Source organism: Ochotona curzoniae, unplaced genomic scaffold, assembly GCF_017591425.1.
Source record: "Ochotona curzoniae isolate NIBS_2020 unplaced genomic scaffold, NIBS_Ocur_1.0 contig_46, whole genome shotgun sequence".
NCBI classification, from domain to species: Eukaryota; Metazoa; Chordata; class Mammalia; order Lagomorpha; family Ochotonidae; genus Ochotona; species Ochotona curzoniae.
Genome location: NW_024466340.1, coordinates 9,329,735 through 9,347,880, shown reverse-complemented (window position 1 = coordinate 9,347,880; position 18,146 = coordinate 9,329,735). Strand labels below are relative to the sequence as shown.

The window sequence follows — 18,146 nt, the reverse complement described above, 5'->3', positions numbered from 1 at the left end:
CCCCTAGTGCCTCAGTGAGCAAGGCTGGATCTGGTGGGAGCTGCATGTTCACTCAGGCCCTCTGCTGTGAGTGGGAGGAACTGAGTGACTCGTTGGTCACGGTCCCCTCAAGGGTGTGCTTTAGCAGGAGCTGCAGTCAGGAGCCAGAGCAGGGAACAAACCCAGGCATCTTCATGTGGTATGTGGGTGCTTTAGCTGATGTCTTTTTTTTTTTTTTCAAGATTTATTTTTATTGGAAAGTCAGATACACAGAGAGGAAGATCTGTCTGCTGATGCACTCCCCAAGTGGCCACAACTGCCACAGCTGAGCGATCCGAAGCCAGGAGCCTTTTCTGGGTCTCCCATGTGGGTGTAGAGTCTCAAGGCTTTGGGTCGTCCTTGACTGCTTTCCCAGGCTACAAGCAGGGAGCTGGATGGGAAGTGGAGCTGCTGGAACTAGAACTGGCTCCCATATGGGATCCTGGAGTGTTCAAGGCGAGGACTTTAGCCCCTAGGTTACCACGCTGAGCCCCCATAGCCAACTTCCTTTTTTTTTTTTTTAAGATTTATTTATTTTTATTGCAAAGTCAGATATACAGAGAACAGGTGAGACAGAGAGGAAGATCTTCCGTCCAATGATTCACTCCCCAAGTGAGTGCAATGGCCGGTGCTGAGCCAGTGCTGAGCCAGGAGCCAGGAATTTCCTCCAGGTCTCCCACACGGGTGCAGGATCCCAAGGCCTTGGGGTGTCCTCGACTGCTTTCCTAGGCCACAAGCAGGGAGCTGGATGGGAAGTGGAGCTGCCGGGACTAGAACTGGCTCCCATATGGGATCCCGGAGTGTTCAAGGCGAGGACTTTAGCCCCTAGGTTACCACGCTGAGCCCCCATAGCCAACTTCCTTTGATTCACTCCCCAAGTGAGCACAATGGCCGGTGCTGAGCCAGTCCTGAGCCAGGAGCCAGGAACTTCCTCCAGGTCTCCCACACGGGTGCAGGATCCCAAGGCCTTGGGGTGTCCTCGACTGCTTTCCCAGGCCACAAGCAGGGAGCTGGATGGGAAGTGGAGCTGCCGGGACTAGAACTGGCTCCCATATGGGATCCCGGAGTATTCAAGGTGAGGACTTTAGCTGCTAGGCCAACGTGTTGGGCCCCATGATTGACTTTCATCACCACCCATCGCTCAGAAGAAGTGGGGAGGAGTTATCCAAGGACTGCTGACGTCTCTAGCAGGACTTAGCCCCCCACAGAGGGATATTCCTGTGGGACCCTTACAAATCCTCAGTAGAGCTTTCCATGGGGAAGAAGCCAGGGGGTGAGGAAGACAGGGACACTGCCAGCAGCCACGGGGTATCCTGAGTCTACAGATCACTCCACTGGAGCATTCAGAAGGCGGGTGGCCCTGCCCGGACAGGACTTTCTGAACCATGAGAGAAACTTCCCTTGTTCTCAAACCATTCAGGTGAGCCACAAGACACTGAGGGACTAGGTAGCCAACAGAACAAGTACCCAGCACTTGCCCATGACGGAGCCTGGACAGGGTGAAGAGATGTCATCTGTGCTTGGCAGATGCCAGTGTGAGTGGCCGGGCAACCCCTTGGTGGGCAGGAAGTCAAGAGCAGCCACTTGGAGGGGCTGGTGACCGCTCTGAAGAGAACCCAGGCAACATAGAACTGGCAGTAGGGCCAGCGCCCCTGATTGCTGCCCTTTCCAAGCACAGGGGCCAGGTGAGAGCCACTGCAGCTTTCTGCGACCATGCTGGCTGATAACCATCTGGAAAGCACCGCAAATCGGATGTGCTGGTCACTGAGGGAGAGGAGACGCAGCAGGGCGCGGAGGCCTCCAGGTGTGCGCCCGTCCAGCCCTGCTCAGCGGCTTCATGACCCAGGAATTTGTTTCCCTGGAAGAGGCAGAGTGGAGACAAGAGACTGAGAAAGTCAAGAAGAATGAGAGAACATCTGTGCATCCCATGTCCAACTTGAAACACAAACCCTCTCCAGCCCTGGACTTTACATGGCTGATGAAAAGAAATTCCAGCCACATTGGAGGCTGGAGGAAGAGCAGGGTCTGACAGACGTCACATCCCTGTCACTGGAGGGTCAGGAGGGAGACTTACCACTCCTCACCCTGGAGGATGGAAGAAACAGGGTCCCACATGGAAGAGAAGGGGTTCCAATACATCACCACTGATGTAATTTCCATCACAGTTGGATGAGGTGTCAAGGCAGGATGAGGAGTGACTGAGAATACTGATAGATGGGTCCAGCACAGTAGCCTAGGAACTAAAGTCCTTACCTTGCACGTACTGGGATCCCATATGGGCACCGGTTTTAATCCTGGCAGTCACACTTCCCATCCAGCTCCCTGTGGCCTGGGAAAGCAGTCAAGGACGGCCCAAGGCCTTGGGACCCTGCACCCACGTGGGAGACCCAGAAGGGGCTCCTGGCTTTGGATAGGCTCAGCTCTGGCCATTGTGACCACTTGGGGAATGACCCAGTGGACGGATCTTCCTCTCTGTCTCCTCCTCTCTGTATATCTGAGTTTCTAGTGAAATTAAATCTTAAAAAAAAAAAAAAAAAAGATCACTGCAAGGCACCGGCTAAGGTATTAATAGGTAACATTTCAGCTTGGATTGATCTGCAACTCCAGTTTTTTTGCTAGAGGTCTGTTTCTTTGCCTTCCCACTCCCTAGCATGCTTGTCTTTCTGTGCCCGTGGCTGCAGCTGGCATGGCCATCGGGCTGGGGTCATGCCGAATCTTCCCTGTGGCCCTCTCAGTAGGATCCTACTAGGCCACGTGAAAAACAGAAGGGGACTCATTGAAGAAAACCCATAGTTGAGATTAGCATAGGGGCACATGGGTGGCCTCCTGCTGTAACACCCATCCTCTGAGGTGTGAGGGACATGGTGTCCTGCGGGGCCTGCTGGATGCTCAGAAGAACCGAGCTGCGGGTGACCACAGAGGCAGCTCTGGGTGCTGCCACTGGTGCTGTCACAGGCCTTTTGCTTCTCAGTGACTGTGGTAGTTGCTGTTATCTGCGGAGGCAGAAGCAGCTGATGGCCCTGGATGACACCCACAAACCTGTGCTAGTGTGTGGACGCCAGCAGCCGGGAGCTTCACGGGCTCGCCCCTTGCAGAGCTGCAGAGCCTCAGGCAGGGCACGCCCTGTGCGCCTTGGTGTCCAGCCCCTCTTCATGTCACGCTCTCAACTTCAGCCATTGTTTAGTGGACTACAACTTGCTTCATTGATGGATATTTGGGTTGATTCCACTTCTAGTATTTTTTTTTTTAGTATTTATTTATTTTTTATTGAAAAAGCAGATTTACAGACAGGAGACAGAAAAGGTCTCCCACATGGGTGCAGGGTCCCAAGGCTTTAGATCATCCTCCGCTTCTGTCTCAGGCTATGAGCAGGGAAGTGGACCAGAAGTGGAGTAGCTGGGACATGAGCTGGTGCCCATATTGGATGCCAGTTCTTGGAGGTAGAAGATTAGCCTGTTGAGCCATGGTGCTGGCCGTTACTCCTAGTTTTTATTAAAAAAAAAAATTGAAAAGCAGAATTACTGAGAGGAGAGAGAGATTTTCTGTCTACTTGTTCACTCCTCACTGACCCTGGCCAGAGGTAGGCTGGACCAAAGCCAGGGGTCAGGACCTTCATCCAGGTCTTCCACATGGGTGGCAGGGCCCAATACTTGAGCCATCTTCCATTGCTTTCTCTGGTGCAAGGTTCTGGGTCAGAAGTGGAGCAGCCAGGACACAAACAGGCATCTAAACGGGATACTGGTGTCAACAGGTGGAAGTGTAACTCACGGTGCTCCTTGACTGCCAACGTTAAAATAACCAGTATGACTCAGCAGATGGAAGATCTCCCTCTCTGTCTCTCCTCCTCTCTGTATATCTGACTTTCTAAAAATATATATATATATATTTATACAATATATAAGTATATATATTATATATGTATTAAATAAATCTTTAAAAAGGAAATAAAATAACCAGAATGGTTGGAGTGAAAACTCCAGAACACAAGAACTAGAGCCGGGAGGCGTTGTGGGGCAGGGTGCTCCCCTGCAGAGTCCCGGGCTCCTCCGTTCAGCAGGGATAACAGGGCGCCTGCTGCCTGCTGCCCCTGGACTCTGTCAGCAGTCGGCCGCTGCTGGCACCTTGTGAGTTTATTTTATTTGTGAACTCCAGGCAATAATGAAAAAATCATTCCCAGTCATGATAGGCTCGGCGGGGAGCTTGGCACTTCAGTTCATGAGAGGACACCCTGACATGATTATTGTTATTAAGAAAATGAAAGATTCACCTGTTGGCTGATACTGAGCTATAGCTTAACCAATCAAAGGCTTACTGTTAAAATATCAAAGACACTATTACCATCTGGTTGCCAGTTAGGTTTGCAACCAGAACTTAATGACAGAACAAAATGGGTCTTTGCAGAAATGAAAGGACAATTACTTTTTAATGCCCCTGTTGCTTGTGGGCAGCTGGTGGGCCCTGACTCCTGTGAGGACTGCGGGTCAATTTTGTTTTTGTTGAAGGGGGTTTCACACCGACAGGAGTAAAGAGGTCGCACTGTGCTTGCCACACGGCAGGAAAACCCCCCTGACAGGCTGCAAGACCTGTTCTGCAGGGTTTGCCCTCTCTCATTCTCATACCCCACTCGCTGCCCCGGTGGACAACTACTGTGTCCGGGTGATTGCCAGTCACGAGTACCCTCCTGCCTGCTGTAGTTTGCCACACGCAATAGCAGAAACACAACCAGTGTATTGGCTTGTGTGTTTAGGTACTGACGTTTTACACATAGATCTAAATAAAATTATGACAAATGAAGGCAAAGCCAGCAGCCGCTGCATGCACTACCCAGGCTGTGCACTTGGTCAGTCCAAGGATCACCACTCAGAGCCTGGGGTCAGCAGGCACAGCCCCATACCTGCCCCCTGCAGCCCTGACTGCTCGTTTCCAGACAGGACTGTGAAGGAGGTGGCAGTGACGGGCGAGGGGAATGATGTTAATGGCCACCACAGGGCTCTCCAGGTCACTTAGTTCCTTAATGCCCTGGGCTAGGCTGCCTGGGCTGAATGCTGCTCTGTGCCATGGCTTTGCCTGGCTCCAAGGGTGGAGCTCAGCGGTGGCAGGAACAGCCGTCTCAGGCCCAGGGCACAGCAACTGCAGCGGAGCCAGGAGGTGTGGTGTGAAGTCCAGTACCAGCCAGGCACCAGGGCCACCAAGAATGCTGTTTTATGTGGCTGTCTGCTGCCTCCAGGACCCCGGCCATGATTGGCTGCTCCTTCGTGGTGGACCGGCAGTACTTTGGGGACATTGGGCTGCTGGACCCTGGCATGGAGGTGTATGGTGGAGAGAACATCGAGCTGGGCATGAGGGTAAGTGGGACGGTAGTAGGGCTAGGGCTGGAGGGCAGGAGTGTGGGCAGTGAGGCTGTGGAGACGCTCACAGGGCTGGAGGGCAGGTGCCTGCCTAGAGACCCACGCTGTCCTGAGAGCTGTCTGTCAGCTATTGCAAAGGCTCCAAGTTGAGTCCGTGCGAGAAGCCTCTGGAACCAGGCACCTGGAACAGGCTGTCCATCAATCACAGGGGATAAGAAGGACGGCCCAGGCCCACTGTGGGCTGCTGACCAGGCAGCGTCCTGCCTGTGTCAGCTCACTCCATGGAGTTTGCACTGTGTCACTGTGGGATTTGGGCTAGGCCTGGAGAAAGGCTGCTGGCTTCTGATGTTCCCAGGGGCCCATGGCTATAGCTAGCTTGGCCTCAAGCAAGCTTAATTTTGGACGAGTGGTGGTGGAGGAGACTCAGTGCGCCCCTCGCTCCTGAGGTGCTTGCTAGGGGCGGAGAAAGGGAGAGGGTTGTGTCCACCATGGCAGCTGTCTGCTCTATGGGACTGCTGCCACATGAAGCCTGCTCAGCCTATTGCTGGTCCCAGGGTGCCCCTCCCCTCCACTGAGAACCAAATCTACCCTCCCCTGTGGCTGCAGGCGCCTTGCCCACTGGCCCTGCTCACCCCAAGAGCCACTCCTGCTCCCACTGTCAGGGCTGTGTGTCTGTCACCCACGCATGACTGGTGCCTGTAGCAGTGCACACAGTGTGTGACCCCAGAGCCAGTTGGAAAGGCAGTACAGGGTGGGAACGCCAGGGACTTGGGACCGCCATGGGTGCTGGGACTGAGCCAGGTACGGCGGACATGGAGGGTCACTCTGAACAGAGTGGGGGGATGACACAGGATGGAGTGGGGAAGGGGAGGACGGGGAGGGAGATCCTAGGAGTAAGTGGAGATAAAAGGGCTGGGGTCCAGTTACTGGGCACCAGGCCAGGGGGCAACTCATACTAAGGGCCTGAGGTGAGACTGGGCCTGCCAGATGGTGGCAGGACGCTGAGTAGCACGCGGCCTGGACACTGGCGGCCTCTCCTGCCTCCCGAATAACTCACTGTGCAGCCTGTCTGCTGGGCAGAGGGCAGCAGTCCTTGGGCTGCCACGTCCATGAGGGCTGACGAAGGTCACGGTGAGACCTGGTGCCTGACATCACTGTTTCTGTCAGAGTCTGCCTTAGACCATCTGGAGCCCAGCAATGATCCCTGTCCTGACTGGCCCCAGAGCAGGTGCTCGGTGGGTGGGGCATGGGAGCTGTCTGCAAGCAGATGAGGCTGGCACTGCCTAGACTGTCCAGCTCAATGCTCGGAGCTCAGTCTGGAGGGGTGTCTTGCACTGGGGCCCACCAGCTCAGCAAAGTGAGAAGGGTTGGTCACCATGGCTTGCTACTGCACTGGCACAGCAAGAGGTACAAACTCCATACAAAGTGACCAGTGGGCCAGGCTCCCTAAGCAGAGCAAAGGGGACCTGGGCAGAGAAGACTGTGTTGGGGTAGGCAAACTCAAGGCCTGATGGGAGAGGCAGAGAGGGTCAAGGCCTGCCCTTGCTTTGTCTGTGACATTCCCACCGTGGAGGCAGGTGCATTCAGGACGGGGCCAGGGGCATGTGTGCAGGAGGGACTAGGTGGCAGCAAGGGTCCCACCTTCTCACTGTCCTCCCCAGGGGTGGGTGTGTGTGTCAGGGGAATCCCAGCCTCTCACTGTCCTCCCTAGGGGTGTCTGTATGTGTGTCTGCCAGCCCCTTACCGTCCTCCCCAGGTGTGGCTGTGTGTGTCTCCCAGCCTCTCACCATCTCCCCAGGTGTGGCTGTGTGTGTCTCCCAGCCTCTCACCATCTCCCCAGGTGTGGCTGTGTGTGTCTCCCAGCCTCTCACCATCTCCCCAGGTGTGGCTGTGTGTGTCTCCCAGCCCCTTTCTGTCCTCCCCAGGTGTGGCTGTGTGTGTCTCTCAGCCCCTTTCTGTCCTCCCCAGGTGTGGCTGTGTGTGTCTCCCAGCCCCTTTCTGTCCTCCCCAGGTGTGGCTGTGTGTGTCTCCCAGCCTCTCACCATCTCCCCAGGTGTGGCTGTGTGTGTCTCCCAGCCCCTCACCATCTCCCCCCAGGTGTGGCTGTGTGTGTATATCTCTCCCAGCCTCTCACCATCTCCCCAGGTGTGGCAGTGTGGTGGCAGCATGGAAGTGCTGCCTTGTTCCCGCGTGGCCCACATTGAGCGCAGCAGAAAACCGTACAACAATGACATCGATTACTATGCCAAGCGCAATGCCTTGCGCGCAGCCGAGGTGTGGATGGACGACTTCAAGTCACACGTGTACATGGCCTGGAACATTCCCGTGACGGTCAGTGACGCCGGGGGCTGGGAGGTGTGGGCGCCCTCATCCCAGGGAGGGCGCTTGGGAATGTGACCAGAGCTACGCATGTGAGGCCACTGGGGAAGATCATGTGACAATTTGCTTGATGGTCACTTAAAAAAAAAAGATATATTTATTTTTATTGCAAAGTCAGATATACAGAGAGAAAGAGAGACAGAGAGGGAAATCTTCCATCTGCTGAGTCACTCCCCAAGTGACTGCAATGGCCGGTGCTGTGCCGATCCGAAGCCAGAAGCCAGGAGCTTCTTCCGGGTCTCCCTCACAGGTGCAGGGTTCCAAGGCTTTGGGCCATCCTCGACTGCTTTTCCAGGCCACAAGCAGGGAGCTGGGTGGGAAGCGGGGCTGCTGGGACATGAATCGGTGCCCATATGGGATCCTGGCACTTGCAAGGCGAGGACTTTAGTTGGTAGACCACCGAGCTGGGCCTGATAGTCACTTTTCCCAGGCAGGTAGGGAGGAGGCCTCTGGGAAATGATTGGGCCTGCCCTCCAGTCTGGCTCCCGAGTCCTCCATGTGCAGACCCTGGGTCTCAGCCACCCGCTGTCTCTCCACTGGGTACATTCAGGACTCAGAGTCCCCAGAGGCAGGCAGGGGCATGCTCCTGTCCCTGGGACGTGGCAGCTGCCCCCACTGGGTTGGAGCTCACGGGGCCCCACTGCCACCAGTGGGATCGTGGTACTGAGGTTGCCAGGATGTGGGTGCTTGTTGGCATGAGGGTTCTTCCAGTGCCTACAGACCCTGCCAGCAGCCTTAGCATCTTATGGCACAACTAGCAGAGCTTGCCTAATGACCCTGTTGTGTCTGTGCCCACAGATGGGAAAGCTGAAGCCCAGAGGGCCCTGACCACCCACACAGGGACCCACAGCAGGTGGCAGAGCTCACCACAGTGAAGGTCCCCAAGGCTGGGAGTACTTGCTTGCTGCACAGGCGCCCACACTGTCCACACAGCTGCTGCGTGTCCCCACTGTTTCTGTGCAGAGCTAAAAAAAAAAAAAAACAACTAATTTATTTTTGAAAACTAGAGTCACACACAGAAAGAGGGACAGAGGGAGAGAGAATCTTCCACCTACTGGCTCACTCCCCAGATGGCTGCAATGGCCATGGCAAAGCCAGGAGCTTCATCTGGGTGTCCTACATGGGTGCAGAGGCTGGGACACCAACCATTTTCTGCAGCTTTCCCGGGAGTGTGGGCAGACAGTGGAATTGGAAGTGAAGTAGCCAGGACTTGAACCTGTGCCTGTGTGGGATGTTGGTGTTCCAGGTGGTTGCTTTACCTGCCATGCCACAGCGCTAGCTCCCTGCCACCTTCTGTTGAGGGGTCAAGGTTTGGGCCCCACAACCCTAACAGGTAGGGCCAGGGGAGGCCACCCCAGAGACCCCTGACCACAGGCCATTGAGGACCACTGTGTTGGCCCTGCATAGATCTCAGCTCTGATGCATCACACACCATTGCGTGTTGCGGCACGCAGGCTGTATTCAAGGGGCTACCAGAACAGCGCTGTGCCCTGACTGCCCTGATTCTCCTTGCAACTGCTTCACGGCCAGTGCTGGGCATCAGGGCCTGGAGGGCTGGGCCGGACCACCTGTTCTTGCCTTGCTTGCATTGAGGGTGGACACAGCCTGACAATTTGCTCTGGTTGCTGTGAGAGTGTGTGGCAGTGGGGGATGTGTTCTGGGGTGCAGGGTCCTGGCCTTAGGCAAGCTGGGTGTCGCTGTGCATCCCGTGATCCACACGGTGGCCCTGAGCTCCTACTGTGGCCATCCCCGCTTTGAAGGTTCAAGATGTGGGCAGAGACGCAGGGACTGCTCCAAGGCTGTAGCCAGGTGGTACAGTTCAGTGCTTCCAGCACTGGCCTGAGCCACCCTGGCTCCCTGAGACTACTGTGCAACTTTGTGGTTGGAGTCCAGTGACAGGCACAGGCTCATCCAGCAGGGTGCAAACAGGCTGGCTGGCCCAGGAGAGGCCAGGCCCCAGCTTCCCATGATGCCGTCCTAGGGGCCATGGGTGGGCCTGGGTCCCCCAGCTCACGTGTGACCATGTGTGGGGCCTCAGGTCTGGGGTGTGGGTGACCTCAGTTTCCAAGCAACCACCCAAAATCTAGCTAGCTGGTGAGCCAGAACCCTGCCCAGGCAGGAAGTTGCATCCTTAGCAGCCACCTCCCAGGAGCTGGGCGTTCCGGGCTCCCGGAGAACAGGCATGCTGGAGCCCTGTGGGACTGCTCCTGGGAAGACCTGCCTTGTGAGGACAGGGAAAGCTCGTGTGTCCTCCATCCACTCTGCCTTGCAGAACCCAGGGGTGGACTTCGGGGACGTGTCCGAGAGGCTGGCCCTGCGCCAGAGGCTGAAATGCCGCAGCTTCCAGTGGTACCTGGAGAACGTGTACCCTGAGATGAGAGTCTACAGCGACACACTGGCCTATGGAGAGGTACGCCTCTGCTGGTGTGTGTCACACGCGCCCTGCGCTGACACACACCAAGTACACATGGGTGGACACATAGGCATACACAAACTGCCCGGTGCAGGCGCCTCCATCACTGCACAGCCATGCACGTGTACAGATGCTTCTTACACATGCCCTGCCACTCACGGACAAATGCATCCACAAGCGTGCAGCCACACGTACGCACGTGAGGCACACTGTTCGAGTGCACGTGTGCACAGAAGTGTGACTCATGCAGTTTTCCTCGTGTGGTTCATTTTCACTCAGAGGGGCCTATGAACAGACAACTCAATGATCATCCTGCCAAGACGGCATGCGCACACATGTACCCACATGTTTATGTTAGGGTGCATGCATGCGTGTATGGACTTACACACGTTTATACACGCATAGTCAGACGTGTGTTCATGCAGTCACCTGCACACCCCCACATGCGGCTGGTCATTCCTGGAGCTTCCCTGGGCCTTCAGTATGCAGCAGGGCAGGGCAGCTCCACTTCCCTCAGCTCACCGTCATGGAGGGCCCAGGCTTCTCAGCGTGCTCAGGAAGGGATGGGGGAGGGGGCCTGGGAGGACAGTCCCCACTGACCCACACAGCTTTCAGGGGGCACCGAATGTGCCAGCACATGGCTCCATGTTCCCAGGGACGAAGCCCCATGCTCCCACAGGCCCAGCACCCAGAGCCCCCAGGTCCTGTCCCTTGCAGCAGCTGCAGAGCAGCCCCCTGTGGCCTCAGCCCCAAGGTCCCTCGATGACCGATGACCGGCAGCTCCTTGGCAGGTACGCAACAGCAAAGCCAGTGGCTACTGCCTGGACCAGGGCTCGGAGGACGACGACCAGGCCATCCTGTACCCCTGCCACGGGATGTCCTCCCAGGTAGGCACCTGGGACAGCTGGGGGTCCTGCCCCACCTACCAGGGGGTTGGCACGAGGCTGAGGGTCAGATTGCCCTGCTTACAACAGGCTTACAGTCTGGCCTATGTGCCCTTGAAGTTAGTCCATGGCCTGCCAGGGAAGGCTGGGCCAGGGTGGGCGGTAGCACACACAGGTGCCTGTCCTGCTCATGGTGCCTGGTGGTCCCCTCAGCTGGTGCGGTATAGCAGGGATGGCCTCCTGCAGCTCGGGCCCCTGGGCTCCACCGCCTTCCTACCGGACTCCAAGTGTCTGGTGGACGAGGGCAGGGGCCGTAGTCCTGCCCTGAAGAAGTGTGAGAATGTGGCCCGACCCACCCAGCGGCTGTGGGACTTTATCCAGGTAAGGGGCCTCTGCTGGCTGTGGGTGGGGCTGGGGGCGGGGCCTGGGCCAGCTGCTGCTTGCAGCCTTTGCGGAAGGGGCAGTCGTTGTCATTTGTTGGGCAAATAAGGCTCCTGAGGCAGAGGCTGGATCTGGCTGAGTTTAGCTGGGCAACAGAAGCCAGCAAAGGCTGTTGAGCTGCCAGGCCAGTGCCGTCGAGGCTTGGGGACCCAAGGAGGCCAGGGCAGCTTGAGGGCAGAATGGTCTCACACAGCCCCGTCTAGCATTCCTGGCACCTTCCTGGACCCCAGAAGCGGAGAGCAGGGCAACTGGCGGACGCCAGGATGAAGCAGAGCCAAGCTGACCGTCTACCTGCCCCCCGCCCAGGGCAGCCCCATTGTGAGCCGGGACACGGGCCGCTGCCTAGAGGTGGAGATGTCCGGAGAAGCCAACTTCGGGCTGCGGCTGGTGGTGCAGAGGTGTTCAGGTCAGAAGTGGACGATCAGGAATTGGGTCACAAATCCGCAGCCCTGAACCTCCCAGCCCCCTGGGCTGCAGCCCTGGCTGTGACCCCCCCCACGCCCTCAGGCTGGCCCCTGCAGAGGCCCGGGAGCCCCGGTCCCACCATGTGCCTTTCCACGAGGCTGCCCCTCCCCCGCATGTGCCAACCCCAGCTGTCACACCCAAGGGCAGGCCGCCCTGCCTGAGGCCAGGGGCTCTGCGACTGGACAGCCCTCCTCTGCTTGACCTCTCACTTCTGGCAACCCAGGCAGCACCCAGAGCAGCCGCTGATGTCCCAGCACAAGTGGAGGGAGCCATACCAAGGTGGATTGGATGGAGGGTGCCAACTGGCAGCCAGCCTCCTGCCACCTGCCCAGCTCCTGCTCCTCTGGCCCATTTTTATAAATAAAATTTTATTGGCACACAGCCAGCACCCTGATCTCTGCTGCTCTAAGTCAGGACACTGCTCTCCTGGTGGCCTGAGCCAGCCACAAACCCTGATTTGCGTGTGCACTTAGATGGCATTGCCATCACAGGACAGAATGAGAAAACCCTGTTTACCTGGCCTGTTGGGGAGCTGTTGGGAGCAGTGGTGCAGCTTGGTGAAGTGAAGGCCCAAGGCTCCCTAGGCAACTGGGGCTTAGGCATCTAAGTTCCTGGGAGAATCAGGAACTTAGGCTCAGTGAGAACTGCTGAGGCTCCTGGCTCTGGGGCATAGGGGTTCCCGTGGGGAGTCCCGATGGCTTATGAGGTATACTTTCCTCACTGCTGGTCCTAAACCCTCTCAACCTATGACCTTTGCCCCAGGTGGTGGCTGCCATGCTGAGGGGGGTTAGCCTGTGACAGCCAGATCTGGGTGTGCCACATTGCCTGGCACAGGCACTGATGTGGCCAGTGCCAAGGCCCAGGGCACGCGCAGTCCATCTCAGGGGCACCTCTTTCCTCACATAGTGTTTGACATGAACCTCACAAAGGAACCTTCGGAGGTGGGAGGTGCCCAAGGGACACAGGTGGGCCGAGGAAGTGCAGCCCAGGCTCTGTTAATATCACAGTCCCTACCTGAGCTGTGGTGGCTGCTGGCCATGCTGCCCGCCCCCAGGACTCAGATTCTACAGCAAGCATCCCTGCAGGGTGTGGCCAGATGAGCACAAACGCAGCTGCATGCCTCCCCTGGCTCCTCCCCTTTACCAAGGCGGAAGGGGAAGGGGACTCAACTCCCCCACACATCACACTGAGTTGGAGTTCAACCTGTTGCTGCATGGGTTGGGGGCCAAATCTCTTGGCCAGCCCCAGGCCCCTGTGACCCCAAGACCCCCAGGCTGTAGAGAGGGCAGAGGGTCTCTCTTGCCCCCAGACAAGCCCAGGAAGGAGCCACGCTTGTCTACAGAAGTGTTTATTCAGGCAGCAGAGGGCCAGGGTCAGCTGAGTGCAAACAGCTGGGCACAGAGGCTGTCGGGTCGGCCAAGCAGGCCCTGGGCTGGTACAAACTCCAACGGCAGTGGCACCGGCTCCTCCTTCTTCAGGTCACTCTCGAAGATCTGCAGGGGATGAGAGTGGTGGTCCTGGAATCTGCCTGCCCCGTCCATGGGGTCTCCTCCAGGCTTTACTCACCTCGTAAGCCGTGAGTTCCAGGAGTGGAGCAATGCTGACCTCTGGGATGGTCAGCTCCTGATTGATGGCACGGGCAGCTCTGGACACCTCTGGGTGGTAGTGCTGCTGGAGAGCCTGGGGGCACAAGGGGACCCAGCCACAGCTCAGCACACACAGGGGCCTGGACGCAGGCTCTGCACACACAAGGACCCAGCCACAGCTCAGGACATGGCTGTGTTCCTGACCACACTGGGGGCAGGGGAGGGGAAGGATGGGTAGATGTGTCCTGTCACCTGCAGCTCCCACAGAGAGCTCTCCAGGGCTCGGCTCTTGGCCGGGTCCTCCTCCTTGGGGTCATAGGGATCTGCGTCCAGCTCCGGGCCGCGAGGACGGTGCACCAGGACGCGGCAGGCTGGGTGTCTGCGCAGCAGGTTGCAGATGAAGGGCAGGACCATCAGCAAGGCTTCAGGAGGCGCAGTCACAGCCAGGTGAGACAGGCGTTTGGCGAAGGCAGCTACCAGGTAGGCGGGCAGGTGGCTGGACAGGGCAGTGGGTGTCAGGCCCTGGCCAGCCCTGCCACGTTCCTCCCTGCCCAAGACCATCACCCCTGGCTCACGAGGAGGACAAGAAGAGGTCAACCAGGTGGAAGAAACGGGCTCGGTACTTGACGTGGAAGATGGAGGGCTCCAGGAGGCTGTAGAGCTTCCTGTAGAAGTCGGGGTACTCCCTGGGGAAGGCAGAGGGATGAGATGCTGAGGGTGTGGGCCCGACTCTGGTCCCCACCCAGCAACCCCCAGAGCACTCACAGGTTGTGTTTATGCATCAGGACGAAGAGCCCGTTCAAGGCCAGGAGACTGACAGCGCCCCCTGCAGACGGACACACAGACCTGCACCACACCTACCCTCCCTCCCACCACACAGGCTGGGCAGTGTGGATGGCAAACACTGGGTGTTGGGGGCACACGAGCAGGGAGATCCCACCTGTCAGGGCTGCCCCACCCACCCAGCTGGGAGCCAGCCTCACCGACGTCGTAGGCGCTGGTGAGGAAGTCGAGCATGAGGGTGGGCTGGGCCAGGTGGGGCAGGATGTGGTCATGCATGAGCACCAGCACCTTCTTGTAGAGGCCGATGGGCAGCTGCGTGGCCATTGGCAGGTCAGGGTGCAGCCCACCAACCTCACCCCCCTCCGACCTGGGACCTGGAGACTCACCTTGTGCTTGAGGAAGCCAAGCCACATGACCTGGAATGCTTTCCTGTGCTCCTGCAGTGGGGCAGGGCGGCACGCTGTCCTCCTCATCTGGGACCCAAGACCCAGGCCGCGCCCCCCCGCCCACACAGCAGGGGAATTCCAGCTCAGGACTGTCCCACAGGGATGTGCCCACCAGGCCCATGGGTACCCTCTGACCCTGGTGGCCTGTATGGAGGTGCAGGGGTGTGCCCAGCGGGGTCTCACCTTCAGGTGAGCCACTTTCCACTTGTCAGAGGACTCTGCTGGAAGGCAGGGCCGTGGTCAGCACCCGAGAGAGGCCGGGCCCAGCCCTCCCGCATGCCTCACTCACCTTCACGCTTCACGTAGAAGTTGAAGATGTGGCGCTCTTGGCAGGGCAGGCTCACGGCTGACAGCAGCATGAAGGCATTCTCCCAGAAGCTGGGGGGCACCTGCCGGAACCCAGCCTGAGCCCCAAAGCCACAGCCCTCCTCCCTGCCACCGGGATGGCTGGGACGAGCCGCTCACCTCCAGGTGCTGGTCGGTCACACGGGCCACGGTGTCGGCGGCTGCTTGCATTGTGTGGTAGCGGATGTCGTCGTATTCCAGATACTCCCGGAAGCACGAGAGGAGCAGGCTACGGTCGTCCTCAGGTGCGAGCAGGCCTGCCACCACCGACTAGGGCAGTGTCCTTGCTTAATACCAGAGCCCATATGGAAGACGCCTGGGGATCCCCCCCCCCACAGACCCACAGGGCCTCCTCACCTTGTAGACACCCGGGGACCCCCACAGACCCACAGGGCTGCCTCACCTTGAAGACACCCGGGGACCCCCATGGACCCACAGGGCCTCCTCACCTTGTAGACACCCGGGGACCCCCACAGACCCACAGGACCTCCTCACCTTGTAGACACCCGGGGACCCCCACAGACCCACAGGGCTGCCTCACCTTGTAGACACCCGGGGACCCCCACAGACCCACAGGGCTGCCTCACCTTGTAGACACCCGGGGACCCCCACAGACCCACAGGGCCTCCTCACCTTGAAGACACCCGGGGACCCCCATGGACCCACAGGACCTCCTCACCTTGTAGACACCCGGGGACCCCCATGGACCCACAGGGCTGCCTCACCTTGTAGACACCCGGGGACCCCCATGGACCCACAGGGCTGCCTCACCTTGTAGACACCCGGGGACCCCCACAGACCCACAGGGCTGCCTCACCTTGAAGACACCCGGGGACCCCCACAGACCCACAGGGCCTCCTCACCTTGAAGACACCCAGGGACCCCCATGGACCCACAGGGCCTCCTCACCTTGAAGACACCCGGGGACCCCCACAGACCCACAGGGCCTCCTCACCTTGAAGACACCCGGGGACCCCCATGGACCCACAGGGCTGCCTCACCTTGTAGACACCCGGGGACCCCCATGGACCCACAGGGCTGCCTCACCTTGTAGACACCCGGGGACCCCCACAGACCCACAGAACCTCCTCACCTTGAAGACACCCGGGGACCCCCACAGACCCACAGAACCTCCTCACCTTGAAGACACCCGGGGACCCCCACAGACCCACAGGGCCTCCTCACCTTGAAGACACCCGGGGACCCCCACAGACCCACAGGGCTGCCTCACCTTGTAGACACCCGGGGACCCCCACAGACCCACAGAACCTCCTCACCTTGAAGACACCCGGGGACCCCCACAGACCCACAGGGCTGCCTCACCTTGTAGACACCCGGGGACCCCCATGGACCCACAGGGCTGCCTCACCTTGAAGACACCCGGGGACCCCCACAGACCCACAGGGCCTCCTCACCTTGAAGACACCCGGGGACCCCCATGGACCCACAGGACCTCCTCACCTTGAAGACACCCGGGGACCCCCATGGACCCACAGGGCTGCCTCACCTTGAAGACACCCGGGGACCCCCATGGACCCACAGGACCTCCTCACCTTGAAGAGTTCCCGGGGGAACAAGTAGTTCCCCTCCCATTTGGGCCTCTCCAGGGGGTGTAGCCCTTCCAGCTGGATGAACTTCATGAGTGTGCCCAGGGCCAGCTCCTGGAGAGCAGGGGCGAGGCTGCAGCAGGTGCGTGAGGCAGGCTGCGCCCAAGCCAGTGTCACGCAGGAAGCAGGGAGAGCTGCTCCCACAAATGCTCCGAATGCTCTGGTACCACAGCAGATGTCCCGGTGTGGCAGGGGACCAAGGGCTTGAGCCCAGGTGTCCCTAGCATCTCCACACCCACTCCAGGAGGGCCCTGATCCCACAAGTCTCACTCCAACCCTGGCTTCTGGAAAGTGAACCTCTCAACTAAGAATCACAAGAAATGGCAAACTGTGAAACATGGGAACCACACCGCTTGCTGCCGAGGGTTACTGATTGTGCCCATGGCCACAGCTACACACCTGTGGGCTCAGCGAGGGGGACCCCAAAACCCTGAGAAGCAGCAGCACTGCCTGCTCCCATCCAGTTCACAGTAGAGGTGATGCCAGAGGCCTGCAGAGCTCTCCCAATAGCTGGGACAGTGACTACCCAGCCCCCCGCCCTGGACACACAGTGCCCACAGACAGGCCCCTGCCCTGCACACACAGCACCCACTGCCAGGTCCCTGTCCTGGACACACAGCACCCACAGCCCCCTGTGCTGGACACACAGCACCCACAGCCCCTTGTGCTGGACACACAGCGCCCACAGCCCCCTGTGCTGGACACACAGCGCCCACAGCCCCCTGTGCTGGACACACAGCGCCCACAGCCCCCTGTCCTGGACACACAGCGCCCACAGCCCCGCACCTCCGCACTGACCCAGACGCACCTGGACCTGGAAGGACCGGTGGCCCAGGAGCTCCCGCAGGCGACGGCAGCAGCTGCAGTAGCGGTGCCGCATCCACACCTTGTACGTGCGCGTGGCCCCCTTGGCTCCCTGGGCCCCTGCAGGCGTGGTGGGGACATCACGGTCAGCCATGCGGCGGACGCCGGCGGATCTCCCCCACTTGGCCGCAGGCCGGGCGTCGCACAGGGCTGGAGGGCGCTCACCTGCGAGCAGCGTCTCCTCGGAGGGCAGCGGGCCCACGAACAGCTCCCCCCGCTCCAGCAAGGCCCCGAACAGGCGGCTGCACGCGCGGACGGCGACATCAAGGTCCTCCTCGTCCTCGGCCTGCGGGAGAGGCGGGCGCTGAGTGGACCGGAGCCGGGCCGGGCTCCCCCGCCCGGGCCGAGCCGACGCAGGCCCCACCTGCAGCACGGCCAGGATGTCGAACACGGCGTTGGCCTCGCCGCGGCTCGCCAGCACCGCCTCCACCAGGCGGCCGAGCGCCGGTCTCGAGTCCGCGGGTTCCATGCCGCCTGCTCCGGGCGGCGCGCGCGACGCTCCCTCCCGGCGCGCCCGGTGGCGTCACCGCCGCGCGCCCGCTGCTGCCTGCTCCGCGCAGGGCCCGG

The 18,146-nt window shown here is 59.4% G+C and overlaps 2 protein-coding genes across 6 annotated transcripts in view; one reads left to right on the top strand and one right to left on the bottom strand.

Annotated features, from left to right (window-relative positions):
• Positions 1–11,936, top strand: part of GALNT9 (polypeptide N-acetylgalactosaminyltransferase 9) — a 28,231-nt gene extending 16,295 nt beyond the window's left edge. Inside the window, exons 6-11 of one of the 5 annotated variants that reach the window (XR_005884592.1) lie at positions 5,246–5,363; positions 7,512–7,697; positions 10,018–10,155; positions 10,906–11,045; positions 11,289–11,423; positions 11,790–11,880. Coding sequence is in view for 3 of the 5 variants with exons in the window: in XM_040987166.1 (XP_040843100.1) it covers positions 5,246–5,363; positions 7,512–7,697; positions 10,018–10,155; positions 10,950–11,031; positions 11,242–11,423; positions 11,790–11,936 (853 nt within the window). In the remaining 2 variants the exon portion in view is untranslated. Of the gene's footprint in view, positions 1–5,245; positions 5,364–7,511; positions 7,698–10,017; positions 10,156–10,905; positions 11,046–11,241; positions 11,424–11,789 lie in introns of all 5 variants that reach the window. The other 4 variants (XR_005884591.1, XM_040987166.1, XM_040987167.1 and 1 more) reach the window with 4 other exon arrangements.
• A 1,351-nt stretch (positions 11,937–13,287) lies between these two features.
• NOC4L (nucleolar complex associated 4 homolog) lies at positions 13,288–18,068 on the bottom strand. Its single transcript, XM_040987168.1, has 14 exons — positions 17,944–18,068; positions 17,745–17,865; positions 17,524–17,639; positions 16,662–16,769; positions 15,229–15,378; positions 15,053–15,152; positions 14,947–14,981; positions 14,704–14,754; positions 14,518–14,629; positions 14,300–14,360; positions 14,110–14,220; positions 13,787–14,030; positions 13,515–13,628; positions 13,288–13,441 (listed from the first exon to the last, which is right to left on the bottom strand). The coding sequence occupies exons 1-14, from the start codon at positions 18,046–18,048 to the stop codon at positions 13,322–13,324; spliced, it is 1,548 nt and encodes a 515-aa protein (XP_040843102.1). The 5' UTR covers positions 18,049–18,068; the 3' UTR covers positions 13,288–13,321.
• Positions 18,069–18,146: the final 78 nt, after the last annotated feature.

Excerpts from the sequence above, each read along its gene's own strand:
- NOC4L (XM_040987168.1), bottom strand. The coding sequence starts at position 18,048 with ATGGAACCCGCGGACTCGAGACCGGCGCTCGGCCGCCTGGTGGAGGCG. Across the intron at positions 17,640-17,744 it reads CGAGGAGACGCTGCTCGCAG|GGGCCCAGGGAGCCAAGGGG; the intron begins GTGAGCGCCCTC and ends CCACGCCTGCAG. Across the intron at positions 15,379-16,661 it reads TCCCCCGGGAACTCTTCAAG|TCGGTGGTGGCAGGCCTGCT; the intron begins GTGAGGAGGTCC and ends ACACTGCCCTAG.